This window comes from Manis javanica, chromosome 7, assembly GCF_040802235.1.
Source record: "Manis javanica isolate MJ-LG chromosome 7, MJ_LKY, whole genome shotgun sequence".
In the NCBI taxonomy this organism is placed as follows: domain Eukaryota; kingdom Metazoa; phylum Chordata; class Mammalia; order Pholidota; family Manidae; genus Manis; species Manis javanica.
Window position 1 is genome coordinate 132,107,486 of NC_133162.1, and position 21,906 is coordinate 132,129,391.

Here is a 21,906-nt window from a genome sequence, read left to right on the forward strand (position 1 = left end):
AACTAAAATTTTATTTTTTTAACATTAAAAAAGTTCTAATTATTAATCTAGCAAATATCTTATACCTTCCTAAAATATAATGTCTTAGATTCTAAGAGGTCTTGTAATAATAAGGTAACTTCTATTTCAGAGGGGAAAGAGTATATACAAGTGAATGTAAGGTGGGTAGTAACAGTCAAGTTTCTCACTCTGGGGAAGGGAAAGCTGCAGGCCAGAATGAACTTTGTGCAGCTGGGTTAGAGGTAGAAACGTCAGCATGAAATCATGTTTAAGTTGCTATAGGTGAATAGATACAGAAATAATTGCAGACACCTGTGTATATATTTCTTGGCTTACTCAGCTCTGACAGCAGGAATGGCATGGAAGTGGGCATAGCAAGTACCCAGATCATGGCATTCCCTGACAGAGGGAATCAGCTCCTTGGAGAAGTGACCGATTCTAGGGATGGAGTAGGGAAGGGAAAATGCAAGATAAAACTGGTGCATCTTGTAGTACCAGAAATGAAGGACATGCTCAAAAAAAAACAAGATTGGGGAGATTGGGGGGCATGCCAAAGGGACTTAGGAGCCAACCTGAAAGAGCTCCTGATGGCCAGAGCTGGGAAAACTTGAGCCACAAAATAAAATAGTGTCAGATTATAATCCAAAGTATAAAATACTTATCCATGAGTACATACTGATATAACTGAATGATCAAAGAAAAAAGTCAGGGAGAAGAGACAAACCTTCCTTATAGAAGAATTTCAAAAAATGTATTCCCCCCTAGGGCCCAGAGGTTACTCTCCTTTCCCCGACCCCTTCCTGAGTTGGATGCTCTTACAGACTTGCCCCAGAGAGGAGAATATGAAAAGGGGGGGAAGTAACTTTACTTTGGAAAAATATGACAAACTGTACCTTGGCCAGGTCCAAGGTTAACATCCTAAATGTTAAGTCATGTTGATGGTACGTACCCTTGACATGATATGATATGATGAGAATGGCATTTCACCCCTGTGGTCTTCCTTGCAAAAACCAGTATTCCCAGACTAACCATGAGGAAAGCATCAAACTCATTTGAGGAACATTCTACAAATTATGTGACCTCAAAACTACAAGTCTGAAAAATGGTTCCAGACCAGATGAGACCATGGAGGCATGAAGACTGAGTTCAGTCTGGCAGGATGGATGGACTCCCCGAACAGGAAGGGACAATAGGTGGGAAAACCTGAAATCCGAATAAAGTGTGGAGTCTAGTTTGTGTTACTGTGCCATTGTTGGCTTCTTAGTTCTGACCAATGTAGCCTAGTAATAGAAGATCTTAACAATACGGGAAGATGGATGAGAGGTGTGTGGGAACTCTCTATCATCATTACAACTTTTCTATAAATCTAAAACTACTCTAAAATAAAAAAGTTGTACTTAAAAAAATTAAATCTGTATGAATTGACAGACCCCAATCTTTCATTTTACCTCACAGTGGAATGATCTAGAGGAAAGAAAAATTAGATCACGTGCCAGTGAATTCCTAAACTTAATCCATGACGTCTCAAACAGGCACTCAGTTGAAATTAACAACAATTATAGAAGCTGTAAGAAGACAAGGGGAGAAAAGAGACTATGCAACAAATATTTCATTTTTTTAAATTAAAAAAATAAAAATCTCAACCTAATAACAGTTGATTGCATGAAGCCATGAGCTTAGAGTCTTTCTAATCAGCAGATGTGAAAGATGCAAAGGATACAATAATTCATTATGAAGTAATATTTTAGAATTCAAAGGCATTCAACCCCACACAAATGTATACCAAACAGTGCTTTTAGTACCCCAAGATAAATTGTACTATTAAATCTGCTATTAGAGAGATTTGATTATTTCCCTATTCCTCAATATCATTTATTGTGCTTTTTATATCCCATATAACTGTCATGATTTAGCTAGATACCTTCCTAGAAGAGCCCTTGAACAATTTTTGCAATGTAAGTATTTTCTGGAAAAGGGCTCTTAAACTAAGTTTAATAAGATTTATTATGTTTCTCCTAAAATTTCTGGATAAGAATACTTCAGAGTAAGAAGAATTTAAAACAGAGCATTTTTAGCCTTCAGAAAGTAGCTGATCCAATTTAAGACCAATTAGACTCATACTTCAAAAAGACATAGGAAGAACTTTTCCAAGGTCAGAGTCACAGGCAGGTTTTTTGAGGACACCTCAATTTCTGCCATTATAGGGCTTGGGAGGCAGATTGCTTAGCACACAGGTTTCTGACTCAAAGCTAGGACTGAATCCATCTTCTTCATGTATCATCTATGTGATCTTTGGGCAAATAGGCTTTTAAAAAAATTTCTAATTTTCTGTAAAAAATAGGTAAGTCATAGTAATTACCACACCAGGATAATGAGTGAGTCAAATGAAATAATTTACATGTCAGCACAGTGCTTAGCACATGGTAAACAATTAAAAATATAAGTTCTACAGTTACTACATGTCTGTGATTCCTTTTCCCCAAACTGTAACACTTGGCCTATTCTTCTAATTCCATTATTCTACATATTAGTAAGTAGTGTTACATACTGGTGATAGTGTCACACTAGTCATTCATTGTCTAAGGGGGAACTGGGGAGAGACATAAATTCCCAGGCCCTCCTCTGTGACTGATGGCAAAGCTGCATCAGTGCCCTGCTCCCTGTAAACAGTCTGCAGGTGCTGACCTTTAAAGCAAACACAGAAGGAAACCAGGAGAGAGGTGATCAGCAAAGCCACGGGATGTGGACAAAGCACCCCCAGCCTTTACAGTCATGCAAAAATACCCAGTCCTCTGCCTTGTCACTGGGACACTGTCCATCCTCTGCCTTTTGCATTTCAACTCAGATGTAACTGTCTCAGGAAAACTCTGCAAGATTTTAAGTTTGTGATGATACACATTTATTATCATGTCTGTTTGCCTAAAATTTTCTCCTTCCTCATATTTTCCACCAGCATAGCCATGCCTGCTCTTGCTTATTGTTTTACCCTGGAGCTTGGCAAATAGTAGAGCCCTCAATAAATATTTGTGGGAAAAAGTAAAGGTGAGGGCAAGGCAGAAAATGGGGGCCTAAGTATTTAAGAAGCAGACTCTGCAGGGTATTTAATTACAATGATGATTTCACAACTTCCCTGTGGTTTGGAGAGTTCAGAACTGAACCAATATGACTCCATTAATTACCTGGAGTTTGTAAAGAGAGATTTGACTTGACATGTAGTCAGCCTAGGTTGTTTTTCGCTGAGGAGCATGGACATGTATTCAGGAAGTTAAGACAAGTCTATCCCCCTAAAGAAACCCCATGTTTTCCAAAATTAGTTAAATCCCATCTAAACCAATGCTCAACAGCGAAAGCATTCATTCAGCAAGTCTTCACTGAATGCTGACTTTGTGCGGAGCAGTGGAAGTTACTGGGATGCAAAGAAATGGGGAAGACATTTTATCAACTTTTACGATATCTAGTCAATTGGAAAAGAGATATTAAATGAGGACACACATATTTACTTTGAAATAGTTGGTAAATGATCTGAAGGTAACGTATGGCCAAAAATGATGAAAATTGATAAATTTAAAATATTCACATACAGTTTATATGTTATATACAAAACATACAGCTAGAATGGTCATATATGTTATTGCATCTACTGTACAGATGAGAATTGGAATTTTCCATTCTCTGGTACATTTTGCTCATATAGGTTTTTTTGGAGAAACCAAAATACTTTTAGCTAATTTAATATGTAATTTCCTCCATTCTCATTTCAAATAATTACTGTTATATTGCACCATCATTTTCTATGGATTTTAGATGTTATTTGAATGCTAGTCCTATTTTTACCAAGTAAATCTATAATGCTCATGTTTTGTAAACAAAGAATGATATCAGAATACCTTCCTTTTGTTGTGAGAAAAGGAAAATGAAACTCCAAAATGAAACCAGCTCAAAGCCATAATGAAGCCAAGTTTATAAGACATTATAGAAATCAAGGAATGACTATTTAATGAACAAATACTACTACTGAAATATTATCTAAGTAATTAAATATATTAAAAGAGCCCATAAAAGACATTCCTGACTTTAGGGTAAATTCAAACAGTGAAGATGCCATAATTGAATCATAACAGAAACCTGACAATAGCTATCATTTATTGAGCACTTATTGTTTATAAGCACCGTACATACATTTCTCTCATTTAATTGAAATAAGTTCTATGAGTTAGGAACTATTACCATCTAGATTTTACATCTGATTATAGAGACTAGATCCTGAAACTTTGCTTAGAGAGCCTGATCAATAAAACAAATATGAGGAAAATGCCATTTTATAAAGAAAGGATTATGGAAAATATTTCTATATCATTTCAGAAAATTGAACAATGCACTATAAAAAATACACACAATTATAGCTGGATTAATTGGCTCAAGGATTTATATATATTATTTGTTTTGAGAAAGTACAGAAAAAATGATAATACTGTGAAAAACAGGCTTTTAAAAGATGATGCAAACCAAGAGGCAGTAAATAATCATTGGTAAATTTGACTACAAATTCTTTACAGTGTTTTTTGTTTTTTGACTGGCAGAACACCCTGATACAAAATTAAAATATAAATGACAGAAAATTCTCTTCTGAGTAAAATTTGTAGGTGATTAGCAGCAAGCTAGTGTTTCTGCTGTAATGACTGGAAAAACTGGATAAACTACAACAATAATATTTAAAAATATGGAAGGTAACTGTGACAACAAAAAGGTCTTGAACTAAAATTTTAGAGAAGAACTTTCTTTAGGTGGGGTGACAAAAGCCAGATGATTTCTTTCTCCAAGGCATTTCCCAGTTCTGAGTACAAGTGACAATTTACCTGGGCTTTTGCTTAGGTGCTGTGCTAAGCTTCTAGATTAAAAAACTCTAGCAGAGATTTGGGAGATCATTCTAATTGGTATGATGGATGATAATTTAGAGAGGCCCTATACACATGGCTGGTTTTACCCACCAAGTATGGTGTGGGAGATTTGAAGCTGCATGTAGCAAGAGCTGAAAGAGACATGCTCAAAACCTCTGACATGCAGAACTGAACTTTTCACTGTCTTTTAGGACTGAGGCTTTCTGGTTTATAAATTAAAAGCTTGTAGTGGGTGTCTCACTGGTGAGTTTCAGTCCTGGGCAAGTTCACCCTGGAGACTGAAAAATGATAATGGAACATTCTTGGGGTGAAGAGTTTATACCCAGCTTTATTCTCATGGTGACAGGTAAAGCACTAGAACCCCATCCACCTCAGGGCAAGTCTGCAGGCAGCAAGCTGGTCTCTGCTTCTTAGTCTCTCCACCCCCTCAGCAGTCTCAGTCTCTGTCCTCGGCACTGCCACCATGCCAGCCTCTGCTCTCCTGCAGCCGTGTATTGCCCACATGTGCGCAGGGAGCAAGCAGACCAGGATCAAGTGACAATCCTGACCAGAGGAACTTTTATTTTCTCTACAGCATATTTCATAATGGTTACTTTCCCCTCTGCTGTCTGTGGCACAAGTAGTTTTCTCCAGTCTGTACCGTAAGAACCTGGAGTTTCTTGTAGATAAAAACCCATGAAAGTAGAGGGTTTCTCTAAGATTAGACCCCCAGATATTTTTAATTATCAAGCCAGTCCATACAGGGCCTCTATAAAAAAGTCAATTCTCATTTTATATTATGAAACACTGGCTCCAGGTGGTAAACTGATCTCAGCTGTGATTCTTTATATTCACCTGTCTTTCAAGTCTTTCCAGATTTCAAGGCAGCAGTTTGCCCTGTGCCCTCCGTTTTCTGGTGGATATAAGAAGACTTGTTGCCTTTCAGATTCATCCGGCGATGACTTCCAAGCTCTACGTGTCGGAACGGAAACAGTAAGTCCTGATCACTTTCCACTAGTTCCTTGCTTTGCAGCTGCCCCGGCAGCACTAATGATGAAGGTTCACAGCGCTGTGTGAACGAAGCCTGTTCTTACAAATTATTGAGGTGCTTTTTTTTTTCCACTATAAATTCAAGCTGGGATAGACAAGATTTGTTTTAATTTCCCTTTCTTGGCCACACATATTTTCTAGTCTTTTGTTTCTCTGAATGTGCTGTCTTTTACAATCCCTATTTTATTCAAAGTTCTCATTTACAGTATCTTATGTTGTTCTAGCCCAGGGCTTTGTCCTTATCCTCTAAGGGTTAACGGAGATCAGCAAAAGCCCTCAGTAAGCCACAGCTTCTGACACTATTTACCACTCTGGTTTCCTGACCCTGCTTCACTCTTGGCTGCTCACGTTGTTGCAAGTTCAGATGGGAACATAAAGGTTGTTTGGTCCATTATTTTTAGTCCAAATCATCCCGATATCTTTTTGCGAACATGTTTTCAGTTTCTTTGTTGACTTGTTTTGGATATCTAGTCCAAAAGCTCTTTCCTTCCTGGTTCTTAACTGTATTGTGAAAAGTTCAGACCATAGAATAAGTGATCACTGGGTCACAGAGATGTTGTAGCTGTCATTCATTAATGGAAGCTGTTATTCACCACCCACGCGCCAGGCGCATGGAATGCTAGAATGAGCAAGACTTCATTAAATATTTTCCGTATCCTTTAAGGTATTTCCATCTAAGCATGTTGGGAGGAAAAATTAGCCCCTTTTCCCTACTAGGTTCTCTGGTTGGTCTAATAATTAAATTGACATAAGATAAACAGGAGAAAAAATTAATTTTATAGATACAGGAGCTCCACAAAAATATGAGACTGAAAAGTGACCAAATCAAGAAGTTTTCATATCTTTTAGACAAACATTAAATTTGTGAAGAATTGACAAGACAAAGAAGTTTAGGTTTGGGGTGGGGAATTAGTAAAGAAGTAACAGGTTTGTTTATACAGACTTCTTGGCTCTAAACGCCCTATTTCTGGTGGTAAGGATACCTTCCCCCTTCCTGGTAGGGGGAGGGTGCCTTTCACATGAAGATTTACTTCTGACATTCAAGGGGGACAAAATAGGTCAGAATGTCCTTCTTTTATGAGGTGTTTCTCAAGTGACTTTAATTCAAAATAATCAATATGCTAAAATGTGTATTTTGGGGTGCCTTATTATGTTCCCCTTCAAAAAAAGAGGCAAAGTTAAAATGGTGTCTAGAAAAACTGTGCTAGAGGTACATGTACGGAGTGCTGAGAACACGGTGAGGAGAAAAATGCCTCAATGTGCGTTATTGGATGAGCAGTGTGGGAACCGGGGGAAAACTGAGTGGAGAAGGTAACAGTCGAGGGGAAACTGGAAGAATGACTGGAAATGTTTTGCATCTAAAAGGATGTGTAGTGTTTTCCAATAATCAGAAACAACAAACACAGAATTAACAAGGGGAAGTGCATTTCACACTGCATTTTGGTGTGCCTGGCAAGCTGTGGTGGTGGGAGAGAAGAGTAGAGGAGAAATGCATAAGTCAGACCATGTGATGGTTTTGATGTTAAAGTCTGGGTTGTACTTTGAAGATGACATAAGATATGTGCAGTATTTTAAGCAGAGGGATAGGTGCATGGTGAGAAACGTGCTTTAGAAAAACCATGTAATATAGAGCGGTGGTTCTCATAACTCAGCAAGTGTCAGAATCTCCTGGAGAGCTTGTCAGTACCGGGTATCTGTGCACAGAACCTCTAGAGCTTCTAAATCTGGCTGGTGTGTGAGGATTTGTGTTTCAGAGAGAGCCATCTTCTTACGTCCTCACACAGCCTTTCCTTGGTGGATATGCACGAAAAGATTTTCCTCTCCCTACCCTCCACGCTACACCTCTAGCTTTATTGAGGTGTAAGTGACAAATGAAATTATAATGCATTTGACATGTACAGGGTGATGATTTGACAGTGATACTGCTGGTCTGAGGATCATACTTTGAAAATCACTGATGTAGGGGATGATTAGACTAAATGAAGGACAGGCATGATAACAAGGCCATTGGTCACAATTGATTTAATGTGAAAGCAATAAAATCCATCAACCAGGTACAAACAAAATGAAACAGAAGAAGCAAAAACAAAAGTATTGACTCAATTTAGTTACATTTTAGTAAAGAGACAAGTTTGGAACATCTTGCCATAGCATATATTCTTGAGGGATCCCTGTGACCCTCTTCTCTCCTGAGCTTTCCCATCACCCATTCTTTTCCTCATTCCCTAACTAGTCTGTGAAGTACCTATTTAGAGGTCCAGGAAGGAGTAAAGCTACAATATACAAAAGAAACAGAAGAAACAAGAGCAATGGGTTAAAAAATACATGTATTATTCTTCAGTTTTAGTGATTCTGTATTTTATGGAATAACTTTTTACCTACTCGTGGGCCATCATAATTTTAGGTGCTAAGGCTTCTGATATCTTGCTCTGGTTTTGAGTAAAAGATCTGAGAAAAGACCAATAAAAAAGAAAATCAAAGAACTTGGAAGGAAGTAAAACATGCTGAGTCCTGGGACATGAACAGAAGAAGGGCAAAACGTGAGAGCTGAAGTAACTGAAGGATTTTTAGGCACAGTAATTTATTATTAGTTTATTAAGTATGAGTGAGGATTAGGTTAAGGCATTCGTGCTGCATACAGCTCCCCATCCCGCTGCCCCATAACTTGGTTCCGTAGTCAGGTTTTGAGCTGTTTAGCTGGCTTTTGGAGAGGCAATGTACAAACTGAAAACTTCCAGTCTCTCAAACCACTTGCTCTAGTCATTACTCAGTGAAGATTGCACAAGCATTTGTATCTTAAAGTGGGAGGCAGAGCAAAAGAACTTTGGTGTTCGAGAGTCTGACAATTCAGGTTAGTAGGATAGAGCTTTCTGTTAATAGGGTTTTTAAGTATTATTAATCTTAAAGTGTGGTTTGGTCTTGAATGTTAGCACATTTTTTGGATACAAAATGTCATCTACTCTATTTGACTCTGGAGGTAATGATAGAAAGTATCCATTGTTTTTCATTTTCACTTAGTAGTCTGCTTTTAAACCTGTGGGCATAGATTTCCCCAGGGATTACAATCCTGCTCAGCATTGGCTCAGTGTTAGGAAACATGGGGCCCAGTAGAGTAAACCAGTTTTTAAAATTGTATGTTTGGTGATGCATTTTCTGTGATAAGAAACAAAGGTACTTCATTTTTGTGAAATTAAACTTTAAAAAAATCTCAATGCATAGCTTTTCCTTGGTTATTCAGTATTTCCTTATTGAACTATCAGTGTGATTGTTGTTTGATTTTGAAAATTCTGTCACTCTGTCCTAGATGACATTATCTTCAGCCTTAAACTGTCTGGAATGTTCTTCCCAACTTTCTACAAAGTTTCTTTCCTCACTTAACTCTATATAAATTCCTTTACTCTTTCCCATGGAATTTTATTTCAGGGCTTTTTCTTTCCTGTTTCTTTTATTTTACTGGTAAAGGCATTGTAAATTCTTCAAAGGTAAAGACTGTTGTATTCTTACCTCTGTATCTCTGTTAGTCTGAATGTATTTATTAACTCAAAGATTACCCCTCACTTCTTTCACCAGCTATTATTTCTTCTCTTAATCTGAAATCTCCGTTATCATCCCTCTGAGACATAAATGCTGCATATTCTTAAATTCTGGGCATTGTTTTATAAAACTCTTATCTGTAAATCATGTATCCACCAAAAAAAATAATGACCACCAGGAGAACGAGACAGGATTTAAGATAACTACAAAAATGCATTTGTAAGATAGAAATCACAACTTGTCCTCATTAATACTAAAAATATAGGGCTTTGTTTTTCACATTCTGAAACAGTTACATATAAAATTAAAGAATGAGAAGGTTCAGTGCTCTCTTAGTATTTGACTAAACACAAAATTTAGAGAGACATTTCTTAAAAATCATTGTTATATTTATACTTCAGGTCCTAATATATCTTTTTACCACTTATTGTATTTCCAAAAATTACTTTTAAAATAAATTACTGTTGGGCTTCTTTTCTTCTTCTCTGCACATTCTAAGTTGGAAGACATGAATGAAAGGATTTTTGTATGTGGTACAATTTGCAGTGTCTTATACGTATTGGCATGTTCTAATGTGCTCATTATTGGTTACTATAATATATAATAAAAATGAAAGTTGAATATAAAGTTTCTTAAAGATCTTTGGATTGAGGGTCTTTGCCTCTGGACTGCACAGCTTGTCTTCCAGATTTATAATGCAATCTCCTATTTTTAGTACTTGAATAATGTAAAAAGAAGGCACGTTACTTGCCTTTTCTTTCTGCAGCAGGCAGCTGCTGTTCCCACTGGCAACATTGTTATTCATGTACAAAGACCAAGCTGCACAGACCAATTCATGATCAAGCAGGAGTAACTGTGAATCAAAAGGGTGCTGTGGGAAAATTCAATCAGGAAATGTAAAAATCTTTTTGGATATCAATGAAATCTTCTTTTACAACATTTGTTCTAAAATGTACATAACTGTGCTGCATACTACAATACTAATTTTTAATTTGGCATTTTTTTCTTGGCCATTACTTGTGATTTTGCTAAAATTAAATATGAGGACAATGAAAATCCTATAGCTGATGAGTTGAAAATTCTAAGGTACTGAGAAAACAACCACATCACGTCTTGTGTCAGGTAGCATAGCAGTGAGCTAACCTTCCCCCTTTAGCTAGAATCTGGACGGTGGTGCACCACGGACCTATCGCTGTGCACAACAGAATGTGGGCAGATGCTTAACCTTTTGTGACATGAAGCAGGGTGCTGTGTGTCTGAATTAAAATTTGGGGGCATATTTGGTTGAGTTCTCAAGGTTTCACAATTCTTTTACTGAACAGATTGGGTTTGGTTATTTCCTTGATTCCTCATAAAAAAGTGGTAACACATGAAGTGTGGTTTCCAAAGGAAGGAGCATGTTTTTTCAGAAGGCAAAATAGCTCTTGTGTTAAAAAAAAAAAATTTTTTTTTTGTAACTCAAATTTAGGCAGGGCGCATCATTAATATATGGCATAGAATCTGTCTTATCTATTGTATAGAAGGTCACCAGATGTTTTTAGCCTTGTACGAGATCATTCCCAGTAACATCCACTTTCTATAAAGTGTGTTTCAGAGGAGAATTTTACAATTGATGCTATCAATTGCATCTAATAAAACTAAATCATAAGAAAATTAAGATATTTTGTAAAGACATAATTTCAGTGTGCTTTAGAACAGAATATTCATGAATTTGAAAAAGAAACAGGTGTGTAATTTATTTGTGACCATGAGCAGTAAAAATAAGACTACACAGTGATTGAAATGGGGTTTGTGGGGGGATTTGGTGATGGGGGGAGTCTAGTAAACATAATCTTCCTCGTTTAATTGTAGATTAATGATACCAAAAAAAAACAAATAAGACTACAGCATTTCAGTAAATAAATTTTACATATTAGGTAGGGCACAGTTTATATTTTTTCTAGTTAAACCATCTGCAAGTAAAAAATAGCCAAAATCTTGGATGACATTTTCTGCAGTTAGTTGTACTCACATGTGTTTTGAGATGAGAGAAGGCACTTTAGGTCCTATTTCATAAAATTCTGGGTAGACATTAAGGGACATGTAAGGACACTTAATGAAACACTTCCCATTATTTCTCTGGAAACGTGGATGAATGGGGGCCACTAATAGACATAGCTTCTGTTTAAGGTCTAGGTTAGTCACTTTAAGTCACATGTTCTATCTTAGGAGTCCCCACTTATTTTACATCTGCTTCGGAATATGTAGCCATATTCACATCCACAGCTGTTAAAAATTTATGACTGTATATAGCTAGCTACCCTTTCAGGCAATCTTGTAAGAATGGTGAGTAGAATCCTAGAATTTGGCATTGTATATATCTTTAGAATTTATGTAGCCTTTCTCCTTTCACATATGAGATGACAGCTATGTTTTAATCGAGTCCGTACCTTGCCATTGACATTAACAATTACAATAAGCTACCTTTCTTTGAACATTAATTATAATTTGGTTGCTTTATATTGATTTTCTGATTTTCCAGATGAGAGAACTGAAAGAAACCGAGTTTAGTAACTTGCTCAAGTTCACATAGACATTTGAAATCTGAGCTGGTGTATTTGAACCCAGGCCTATGTGACTCAAGTCAGCTCACCTGTGGCTGACTCTTCCCGTGGTGGTGTCTGTATAATCAAAGCAAGAGTAGTCGGTCATTTTTCCACATTAGATTTTTTTTCCATTTTTCCTCTTAGCAGCATTATACAAAGGAGAATTGGAAGGTAAGTAAAACAGGGAGATAGACAAACTCTGACTTAAATTTCATGGCTGCCTTCTATGGCAACGTCATGCCTCATTTTTCTGCATCTTTCTCCTTTAGACATCCTGGCCTACGCGGGGGCTCCGGTCCGGGGCCCTTGACTTCAGAGGGCCATCGTGGTGCTGTCTCTCGGCGATAACATGTAGCACCTACCTCTGTGTTATCTCCAAAAGTTGAGCTCCCTCGTGAAACCTCCCCTCTTCTAGGACGGGGGGCTGTGGGGATGGCACTCCAGTTTCTGAGGTGACACTTTACAAGTTAATCCTCATGCAAGGCTGGTAACTGTTCCAGCCTAAGGACTATGTCCTTTCCACCGGCATATTCATTGTAGCAGGAGAGTTCGGATTATTTTTAAAACAGTGTAACCCTTCAGTGATGGGCTATGTGAGACTACAGTAAGGATTTAAGGGAAATATTTTGTGGGGAAAGAACACATTTGTGAGATACTTCAAATCTCACTGCATTTGTGAGGAAAGTCAACCCTTGATTTTTTTAATGGTTTTTAAGAAAATTGATGGCAAATGTAAAATAACAATATTGTTTCCAAAGCAAATGATGGAAAATATCACTAAAATCAACGTTATATCTTAAACTTGCTGCTTAAAAATGGAGTTGGAACAGCAGTATGTTGAAAGATATAATCGATGAGAACATCAGCCTCTAGGTATACCTGATAGGGACAAAAGGTGAACATCAAGGATCACCATTTCCATGAGCATAAGTGATTGAAGGGGAGACGACTGCAGTTTAATTTCGAGAAAGTGATTTTACGGAATTATAAAAATGATCTACATTCTCTTTTTCTTTTAATTAATGCATTTAATTGCATAAAGTGGTTCCACTGTTTTGTTTAATAACCTGTGATTAATGTGTCACCTGTAATTACTAATGCAGAGATAAAAAATATTGTCTGTGAACCAAGTGACTTGAATTATATTGTAAACATTGGTAACATCTACTTAGAAGAAAAAATTCAAGAGTATTCTCCAAGAAGGTGATTCTGTGTCACACGTACTTGATTCAAGAGAAATTCAGATTCCCTAGCGATGGGTTTAGACACTGATTATTTTTTTTACTATCCCCAAAATTGATTCTAATATGATGTCAGAACTGACAAACTTGGGCCTAGGGAATATAGGTGATAGGATATGTAAAGGAGCTGATTGAGAATTAGAACTTACTGTTTGGTAAGTAATACTGGTGTTTCCTAGTATTTCTAGATCTCTTCTTATTCCTGGTAGAGGATGATCTCTTGAGCTTAGTCAAAGCTGACTTTCTTCAATCAATAAAAGAAATGGTGGCACTTAAAATTGTGATTCTCCATGCTCTTTTCTCCTGCTTACATGAACCGTGAAGCACCGTGTTAAAAGTGCCATAAGAATGCCTAGAATTCTGAATTACCTCATGAATGTTAACTGTATGCCTGCCTTTGTATGAATGAGAAAGAAACCTTGGTAATATTAAATCGCTGAGATTTTGGTGCTCTTTGCTAATTAATGCAATGTAACTTAGTCTTATGACTGACACATTGTTCCAGGTGTCCATAACTCTCTTCTTCCAACCTTTTTATTCTTTACCACCATAATAGAAGTGCCCTTCTTTTTATAAGTTACATGAGAAAAAAAGCTTTCCTTATCTTGTCTGCTTTTCATATCTTTGTTTCACTCATATATCCCAAGTATTCAGGCAGATATGGATCTCAAATATTTTTTGAATTAATGTGCTTCGTATCTCATTACCTTCATATTCTCAGAAATTTATCTCTTTATTAACGTTTGAAATCATACATTTCCTTGACAAAGGCTATTGCTCCTCAATTTATAGCCAAATGCTGATGTCATCTACTCCCTTTTCACTACTTTTACAGCCTACTAAAAACCCACCCCATCACCCTATTAAACTTTTAGGAAATGTATGAATAATGACTTTCTTATCTCTAAATACAACAGACACTCTGTTCCATCCTCACATTACCTGGTCTTGACCAGTAGCAATCAACACTAATGACTGCTCTCTCCTGGGATGTTTTCTTCCTTTGCCCCCAGACGCTATCTGACTCATCATCCTCACATTCCGGAGGCTCCTCTTGTCCCATTCCTGGTTTCTCCTACTCTGCTTATCCATCACATGCTGGGATCCCTCAAGATTCAGTCCTTAGCTTTCTTCTCTTTTCAGGCTATATTCTTTCTATAGGCAATTTGCCTAAGGGCAATTACTCCAGAATTCATTTTTCCAGCCCATTTCTCTCCATGGAGTTCAACATTTATATATTCATTCATTCACCTAATGTTTATTGCACTTTGGCTATATGACAGACACAATCACCAGCCTCGGAGGTGCATGGAATTACAAGACTGGCCCTAACTTCTTGTTATGGTGCTTAGAGTACAGTGGAGGATACCGATACCTCCCTCTGCCTTCGGAGTGTAAGTGCCTCAGAAGCAGAAACCGTATCTGATTATTTTTTCCCATCGTTATATTTTCACTTCCCAACACAGTGCCTGGTGGAACTCAATGACTGTTCAGAATGACCAAGTGAGTGTACCAATATAGGTGATACCTGTATTTATGAGAGAGAAATTTTGCTTCATTGTTCACTTGCTCTGGAAAAAAACCATTGCACTCTTTTGTATTCACTATTTAAATACACAGATACCTAAACTAAGAAATGCAAACAATTCCCTGGCTTGGCTCAGTTCCAACTAGAGTAATGCATAAAAAATATCAGCCAAACCCTCTTTAGTTATAAGATATAAAGACCAGCATTAATATTAGAGGTGAAAGTTGTGGAAGTCCTTTGATCCTTTTATTTGAGAAGCTCAAAGGGCTTTCTTTTATTTCTCTAATTGAGAACTCTTATTTGGAAATGACTAATAGGGTTCAGGCTGAAATTTATGTGCTCTAACCACAACATTCCTTTGACACAGGCCAGGTGTTCTCTAAATGTTAGTTTTACTTAGGTACCACAGGCAAAATTCTGAATGTAGAAGGAAATACTAATTATTTTTCAGTGGAGTTAGTATTTTCAGATTTAAATGTTGGCAACACCTTTTAAAGGAACTCTTGCCCTACTCTTTCATTTCTGTGACTCCAAGGCCAGCACCCCCACATATAGCTGTGTAGGTTGTGTGTCACACAGAGCCATTTGCTCTAGAGAACAAGCATGGGTTGAAATCAACTCATGGAATATGTGGGAAAGTGGTCACTGCAATTTATTACCTATCCCTAACAGGTTTTATCTGTCTCTGATTCTGCAGTTGACTTAAAAACCTCTGAAACTGACCAATTGATTGTATATCCAGCATATCTAGGGTTCCCCAGGGTCTAGGAAAGCCAATAACAGAGCTACCATATACCAGAACACATACATTCTGTAACATCTGGGTCTCAGTTAATATCCATGAGTGGGTTTTAAGAGTTTAGAAGATTCCTGAAAGAATGAGGGCTCTGTGGTGCTTGAAAAGTGAGCTGACATTAGAGTTGCCCATCTATCCTGGGAATTCTTGACCACCTGGGAAGTTTTCACATCCCCTGTGATGTCCATACATGGGCAATTAAAAGAAAACAACGTCCACATGGCTTTGCCGTTTTGTAGCTACTGTAAAAATGGTTATTTGTACTGTATTTTAGATGTATTTAAATCTAGATTTACATTTATACCATATTAATGTGGCTCATCTTGTCACTTAGACTCGAGGCAGAGATTTGTATGTCACTTAGGGAAGATGAAAAGCTGTGAAAGGAATAATTTTAACAAAACCTGTGAAGAAATATTCTTAGAATCATTTAGCCTTGTACCAAAACCAAAAGGTTTTCAGAAAAATCAACATTCTTTATGCCATTTATGTTTTGAGTTACAGGAAATCAACTCAATATACTAGTGACAACCTGTCTATAAAAAAATCTAATAACTTAGAATGCTGATTTTAAAGAATTGCAAGAATTTAGCCCAATGAATCTTGAAATAGTATGTCTGCCAATGACAATTATGATAATCTTTCATATTTTGGAAAGGGAGTAACACTTTGTATAAAATTGCTTCTTCATATACAGTTGTAAGAACACAGGCTCACTCCTGTAGATATGATACACGACTTTGTCCATAAACTTTTCACCAGTTTTTTTTTAAGTTTTAAAAAAGTTTTTAGTGTGTTCAGTCATGCAACAGTGACATCAATTTGAGAATATTTTCATTGCTCCAAAGCAGAAGAGACTGTGGTTGCTGTGGGGGTGGGAGTGCGGAGGGCAAAGTGGGTGAAGGGGATAAACAGGTGCAGGCTTCCAATTAAAAAATAGTAGAAATTAAAGTACAGCACAGGGAATATAGTCAATAATATTGTACTAAATTTTGTATGATGACAGATGGAAACTACACTTACCACAGTGAGCATTTAGTTATGTATACAATTGTCAAGTCTCTATGTTGTATACCTGAAACCAATATAATTTTGTATATCAACAATATTTCAATAAATAAAGGCTATACCTGTTAGCAGTCCATTTCACTCCAAATCTTGCAGCCCTAAGCAGCTACTAATCTACTTTCTGTATCTATAGTTTGTTCTATTACTGACATTTCATATAAATAGGATATCCGCTATGTGGTCTTTTATGACTTCCTTTATTAGCTTAATGCTTTCAAGATTCATCTGTGTTGTAGCATGTCAGTACTTCATTTTTATTAGTTGCTAAATAATATTCCATTGTATTTATAAACTGCTTTTTTGTGTATACTTGTCAGTTGATGGACATTTGGGTTTATACTTTTTGACGGTTATGAATAATACTGTTATGGACAGTATTGGTACAGGTTTTTGCGTGGATATGTTTTCATTTTTCGTGGGTATAGACCCTGCAGAAGAGCTGCAGGGTAATATGGTAACTCTGCTTAGCCTTTTAGGAGTGGCCAGAGTGTTTTCCCCAAAAAACTGCACTCTTTTACCTTCTCACTGGTAGTGTCTGAGGTCCCCACAGTTCCTCCATACCTCGTGAACACTAGTTATTTCTTTTATATTATAACCAAACTGGTACCTATGCAGTGGTATCTCATAGTTTTGATATGTTTTCTCTTATAGTTGATGAAGTTGACTATCTTTACATGTATTTATTGGTCTTTATATGTCTTCTACTTTCTTAACAATAATGTTTTATAGTTTTTAGAGCATTAAGTTTTACAATTTTAAAGTTTATTTTTATTTACTTCTGATGCTATTATAAATGTATTCTTAATTTTTATTTCCAAATTGTTTTTGGCAATGTATAGATACATACATGTTTTTTGCATATCACTTGCATTGTGCAATTTTGTGGAATTCTTTTATTCTACTTTCTTAATAGATCTCTTAGGATTTTCTGTATACAAGATAATGTCAGCTGCAAATAGTTCTGTTTCTTTCTTCTCAATATATTCCTTTTATTTTCTTGCCTAGTTGACCAGGCTAGAACCACTGGTATAATGTTGAATAAAAGTGGAAAAACAGATGTCCTTTTATTTTTGCTGATTTTAGGAGAAAAGTTTTCAGTATTTTACCACTAAGTATTGTTTCAATTTTTTTCTTATCATTGATGCCTCATCAAGCTAGGTAAATTGTCTTTTATTCTTAGTTAGTTGAATGTGCTTATCATGAAAGTGTGTTGATTTTTATCACATGCTTGTTTCTGCATATATTGAAACAATCATGTGGGTTTTTTTGTCCTTTATTCTGTTGATAAGGTACATTATATTAATTGATTTTTGGTTATTTAACCTTATATTCTTGGTAAAATCTCATTTCTTCATGATGTGTAGTCCTTTTATGTTGTTAGGTTTAATTTGCTAGTATTTTGTTGAGAATTTTAAGTCTCTATTAATAAAATATTATTCTCCATTACCTAACAATTCATGTTTTAATTAATATTTTAATTAAAATTCCATATCTATTAATAAAGCTGAGAAAAGAAGGAAAAACAAGTATATATTTGTAGTTTGTTCTATTAAACTTCTTATTTACCATTTTGGATTCTCTTCATTCTTTCCTGTGGATTCACATTTCCATCAGGTGTCATGTACTTGTTCTGGTACACCTTTTCTCCCACCCACCTCCTTTGTGCTGTTACTATAAAGTTCATTACACATCTATATAATTCCAACAATACAATTATAAACACATTGTTTTATAAAATTGTTTTTAAAATAAGAGAAGAAAGAAGTGTTCATTTTATGTTGTCTTTTATAATTACCTTTACCAGTGTTCTTTGTTTTTTCATACTGATTTGAGTTATGGTCAGTATCACTTGCTTTCAGTCTTAAGATCTTCCTTTATTTCAGTTTTTGTTTTGTACATGGCTTTATTTCACCTTCATTTTTGAAGATAGTTTTGTTGGTGATAAGATTCTTAGTTGACAGTTTTTCTTCTTGCAGTACTTTAAATATGTTATCGCACTGTCTTCTGACCTCCACTGTTTCTGATTACAAGGGAACTGTTGATCATATTTGGGTTTCTTTGAATGTGACAAGATTTTTCTCTTGAAGTTTTCTCTTTGTCTTTGGCTTTCAGTGTATTTTCTATCATATGTCTAGGTGTGGTTCTCTTTGTGTTTGTTACTATACTGTAGGTACCTGACAGTAGCTTTTTGATTATAAGTGCTTGACATGAAGATTTTGATTGCTGATGCATGCATTTTAAAGACATACACCTTGATAAATGTTGACAGCTACACAGATAAAGAGCCTTCCCCACCCATAACATCCTTTTAGAAAGCCTATTAACCTTTATAACTGACTGCTCAAGTGACCCTGTGTTTCTTTTCATGCACTTTAATTCATTTTCTTATGTTGGCAATTCACCAGTAAAGAATGAACCTGTGAAACCTTAGGCACTCTGCCCTCAACTCCAATAAAGGTAGAATCCCAACTCCCCTGGTGCCCCACCTGGCCTTTGCACTCCTCCAGCCTCACTTTGTGGTCCCAGTTGAGCCCTATATCGTTTAGGACCTGTGACTATCAAACTTTTTTTCAGTTCCTTGATGTTTGTTGCTGAGGTGCATCTGGCAATCATAGTAACAACTGCTGGGGCTGATCCAGCCATGGCATTGGCTCCAGTCAGGGAAATGTCTGTGTGACTTGTCGCAAGTGGTATGGACCCAGAGGAGAGCCCCCAGGCATTCCTAGCTTGTTGCATCGCTGTCGCTAGAGTAAGACCAACACAAAACAACTATTTGGAGTTCATCGTGTTTCTTGGATCTCTAAATTAATTGTTTTCATCACATTAGGACATTTTCAGCCTTTATTTTTCTACTATTTTCCCTCCTCTTTTTCTACTCTTTCTGGCACTTCTATTGTATATGTTGGTGAGGTTAGTGGAGTCCTACATTTCTCTGAGGCACTGTTCATTTTTCATCTTTTTATTCTCTCTGTTCTTCAGATTGTATAATCTCTGTTGATCTATCTTCAAGTTCCTTTATGCTTTCTCATGCCAGTTCCTAAACGTACTATTGATCCCCTCTAGTGATTTCCCCCCCTTCAAGTTACTGTACTTTCCAACTATAGTATTTCCATTTGGTTCTTAATTCTCTATGTGATATGATATTGTCTTCATATCTTCCTTTTTTTCTTTAAGGTCAGTTCCTTTTATTTCTTTAAGCATACTTAAATGGTTTCTTTGAAGCTTGTATCAATTAGATGTGACATGTGGGCCCTGTGACTGTTGCCTGCTGTTTTTGTGTGTATAGTTCACACTATCCTGTTTTTATGTCTCCTGGTTTTTTTTCTGGAAAGTGAGCACTTTATTGATACACTGTAGTAATTTGGAAACACATTTTTCTCTCCTATCTTTAGTATTATGTTGCTGTTCATTTAATGACTTGGTACATTTATTTCCTATTGCTCTATAATAATTTATCATAGATGGTGGATTAAAACAAAACAAATCCATTACTGTTTGGAGATCAGAAGTCCAAAATGATTTCCATGGGATAACTACCATGGTGAGAGCTTGGCTGCTTTCCTTCTGGAGGCCTGATAGGAGAATCTACTTCCTTGCATTTTCCAGCAACTAGATTTGGCCCAGTTTTTTACTTGTCCTCTTCTGTCTTCAAAACCAACAATAGCTATCAAGCCTTCTCATGTCGTGTCCCACTCACTGACTCTCCTGCATCCCTCCTTCATATTATAAACACCCTGCTTATTACGTTGGGCTCACCTGTATAATCTAGACAAATCTCCTCATCTCAGTCAACTCATCAGCAACCTTAATTCTATCTGGAAATGATGCCGTTTTACAATGAGACCTAAACACATTTACAGTCTTCAGCAATCAGGAGATGGCCATATTTGGGGCCATTATTCTGCCTATCACACTTGGCTTGAATATTTTAGTGAAGTGTATTTTTCTATAGTATGAAGTTTCTGAAGTAACTCCCCAGAGGAAGCAGCCTTGGACATATGCAGCATCATCCTGAATGTATTTTGTATATTGGAAAACATTGGTTCATTAAGTATCAAGAATCCTTTTGAATGTCATATAGGTATTAGTAGAGCTCAGATCAAAATCTAGTTATTTTGAGTTCCTGTTCAGTGCATATTTTCCCTCATCAGTCTGCCTTCCAGATATTTCCAAGTGAGGATTATAATGACAATGGCTACATAAATCATCTTTCTCTATGAAACAGATGATGTTATTAATACTACTGTTATAAGTGGATGTATGCCCTCATTAGACAAGACACTGTCACAAATAAATCTGTTCACATTACAAATGATACAATATTTATTTTAAAGGAAACTTTTCCACTGTGTTGTGTTCTTTTGGTTGACAAATTTAGAGATGATTTACAAAGAGACAAAGTTAAACTTACAGCTGTTTGCTTTGATCACACTATTTGGAATATATTCCAAGAATTGTGACACCATCTGGGTTAACTCATACTGAGGTAATAAATGTAGTCATTACAAAAGCTATCAGAAAATGACTGTCTCTTTAGAGAATTATGAGAGAAAAGATCAATTGCAAGACAGTATTTTGTAGGCTCTGCTTTTGTCATAACCAGAAAATCTAATGTTTAATAGTTACTGAATAGTTGTGTTTTTTGTGATAAATTTGTACACACACCTTTAGAAATTTCCATACTGTTTTTATTGCAATTCATCTGTAAAATGTACTGTTTAAGTATGAAAATTTGAACTTTGCTTCATACATTAAATGCCAGGATGTATATTGTCCAGATCAGCATTAATAGCTATCTATTCTTAACATTTGCCAATTTTATAAAAATGGATTTAGTTTTTGTTCAATAGTAAATGAAAGAAAACTTTTCAAGTACTGTACCCTTTATCTTGGGCAAGCTTCACAGCAACAGAAGGAGTTCTTAAATTAAAAAAAAATACATGCGTTGCTCAAGTATCATATAAACATAATATACTTGAGTAAATCATGGCTATTAATAGTGAGATCTGATATGTGAAGTGAAAGAAAGAAAATAACAGATTGAACCAAAGGAGGATAAATCACTTTAGAGATAGAATTGTAAAGGAGGTGGTGAGCCTGTCTAAAAGGAGAAATAAAAGTGTCAGATAGTTCCAGATGAAAGATGCTACAAAGAATAACAAACCAACAATCACATGAATTTGAAAGGACAGAGAAAAGACCAGTGTCATATAAGATTTAGCTTAAG

At 36.2% G+C, this 21,906-nt stretch overlaps 1 protein-coding gene across 1 annotated transcript in view; it reads left to right on the forward strand.

The window, feature by feature from the left end:
• Positions 1 to 21,906, forward strand: part of LOC118967930 (uncharacterized) — a 289,452-nt gene that overhangs the window by 58,368 nt on the left and 209,178 nt on the right. Inside the window, exon 4 of the mRNA XM_073241603.1 lies at positions 5,745 to 5,870. Coding sequence (XP_073097704.1) covers positions 5,745 to 5,870 — 126 coding nt within the window. The remainder of the gene's footprint in view (positions 1 to 5,744; positions 5,871 to 21,906) is intronic.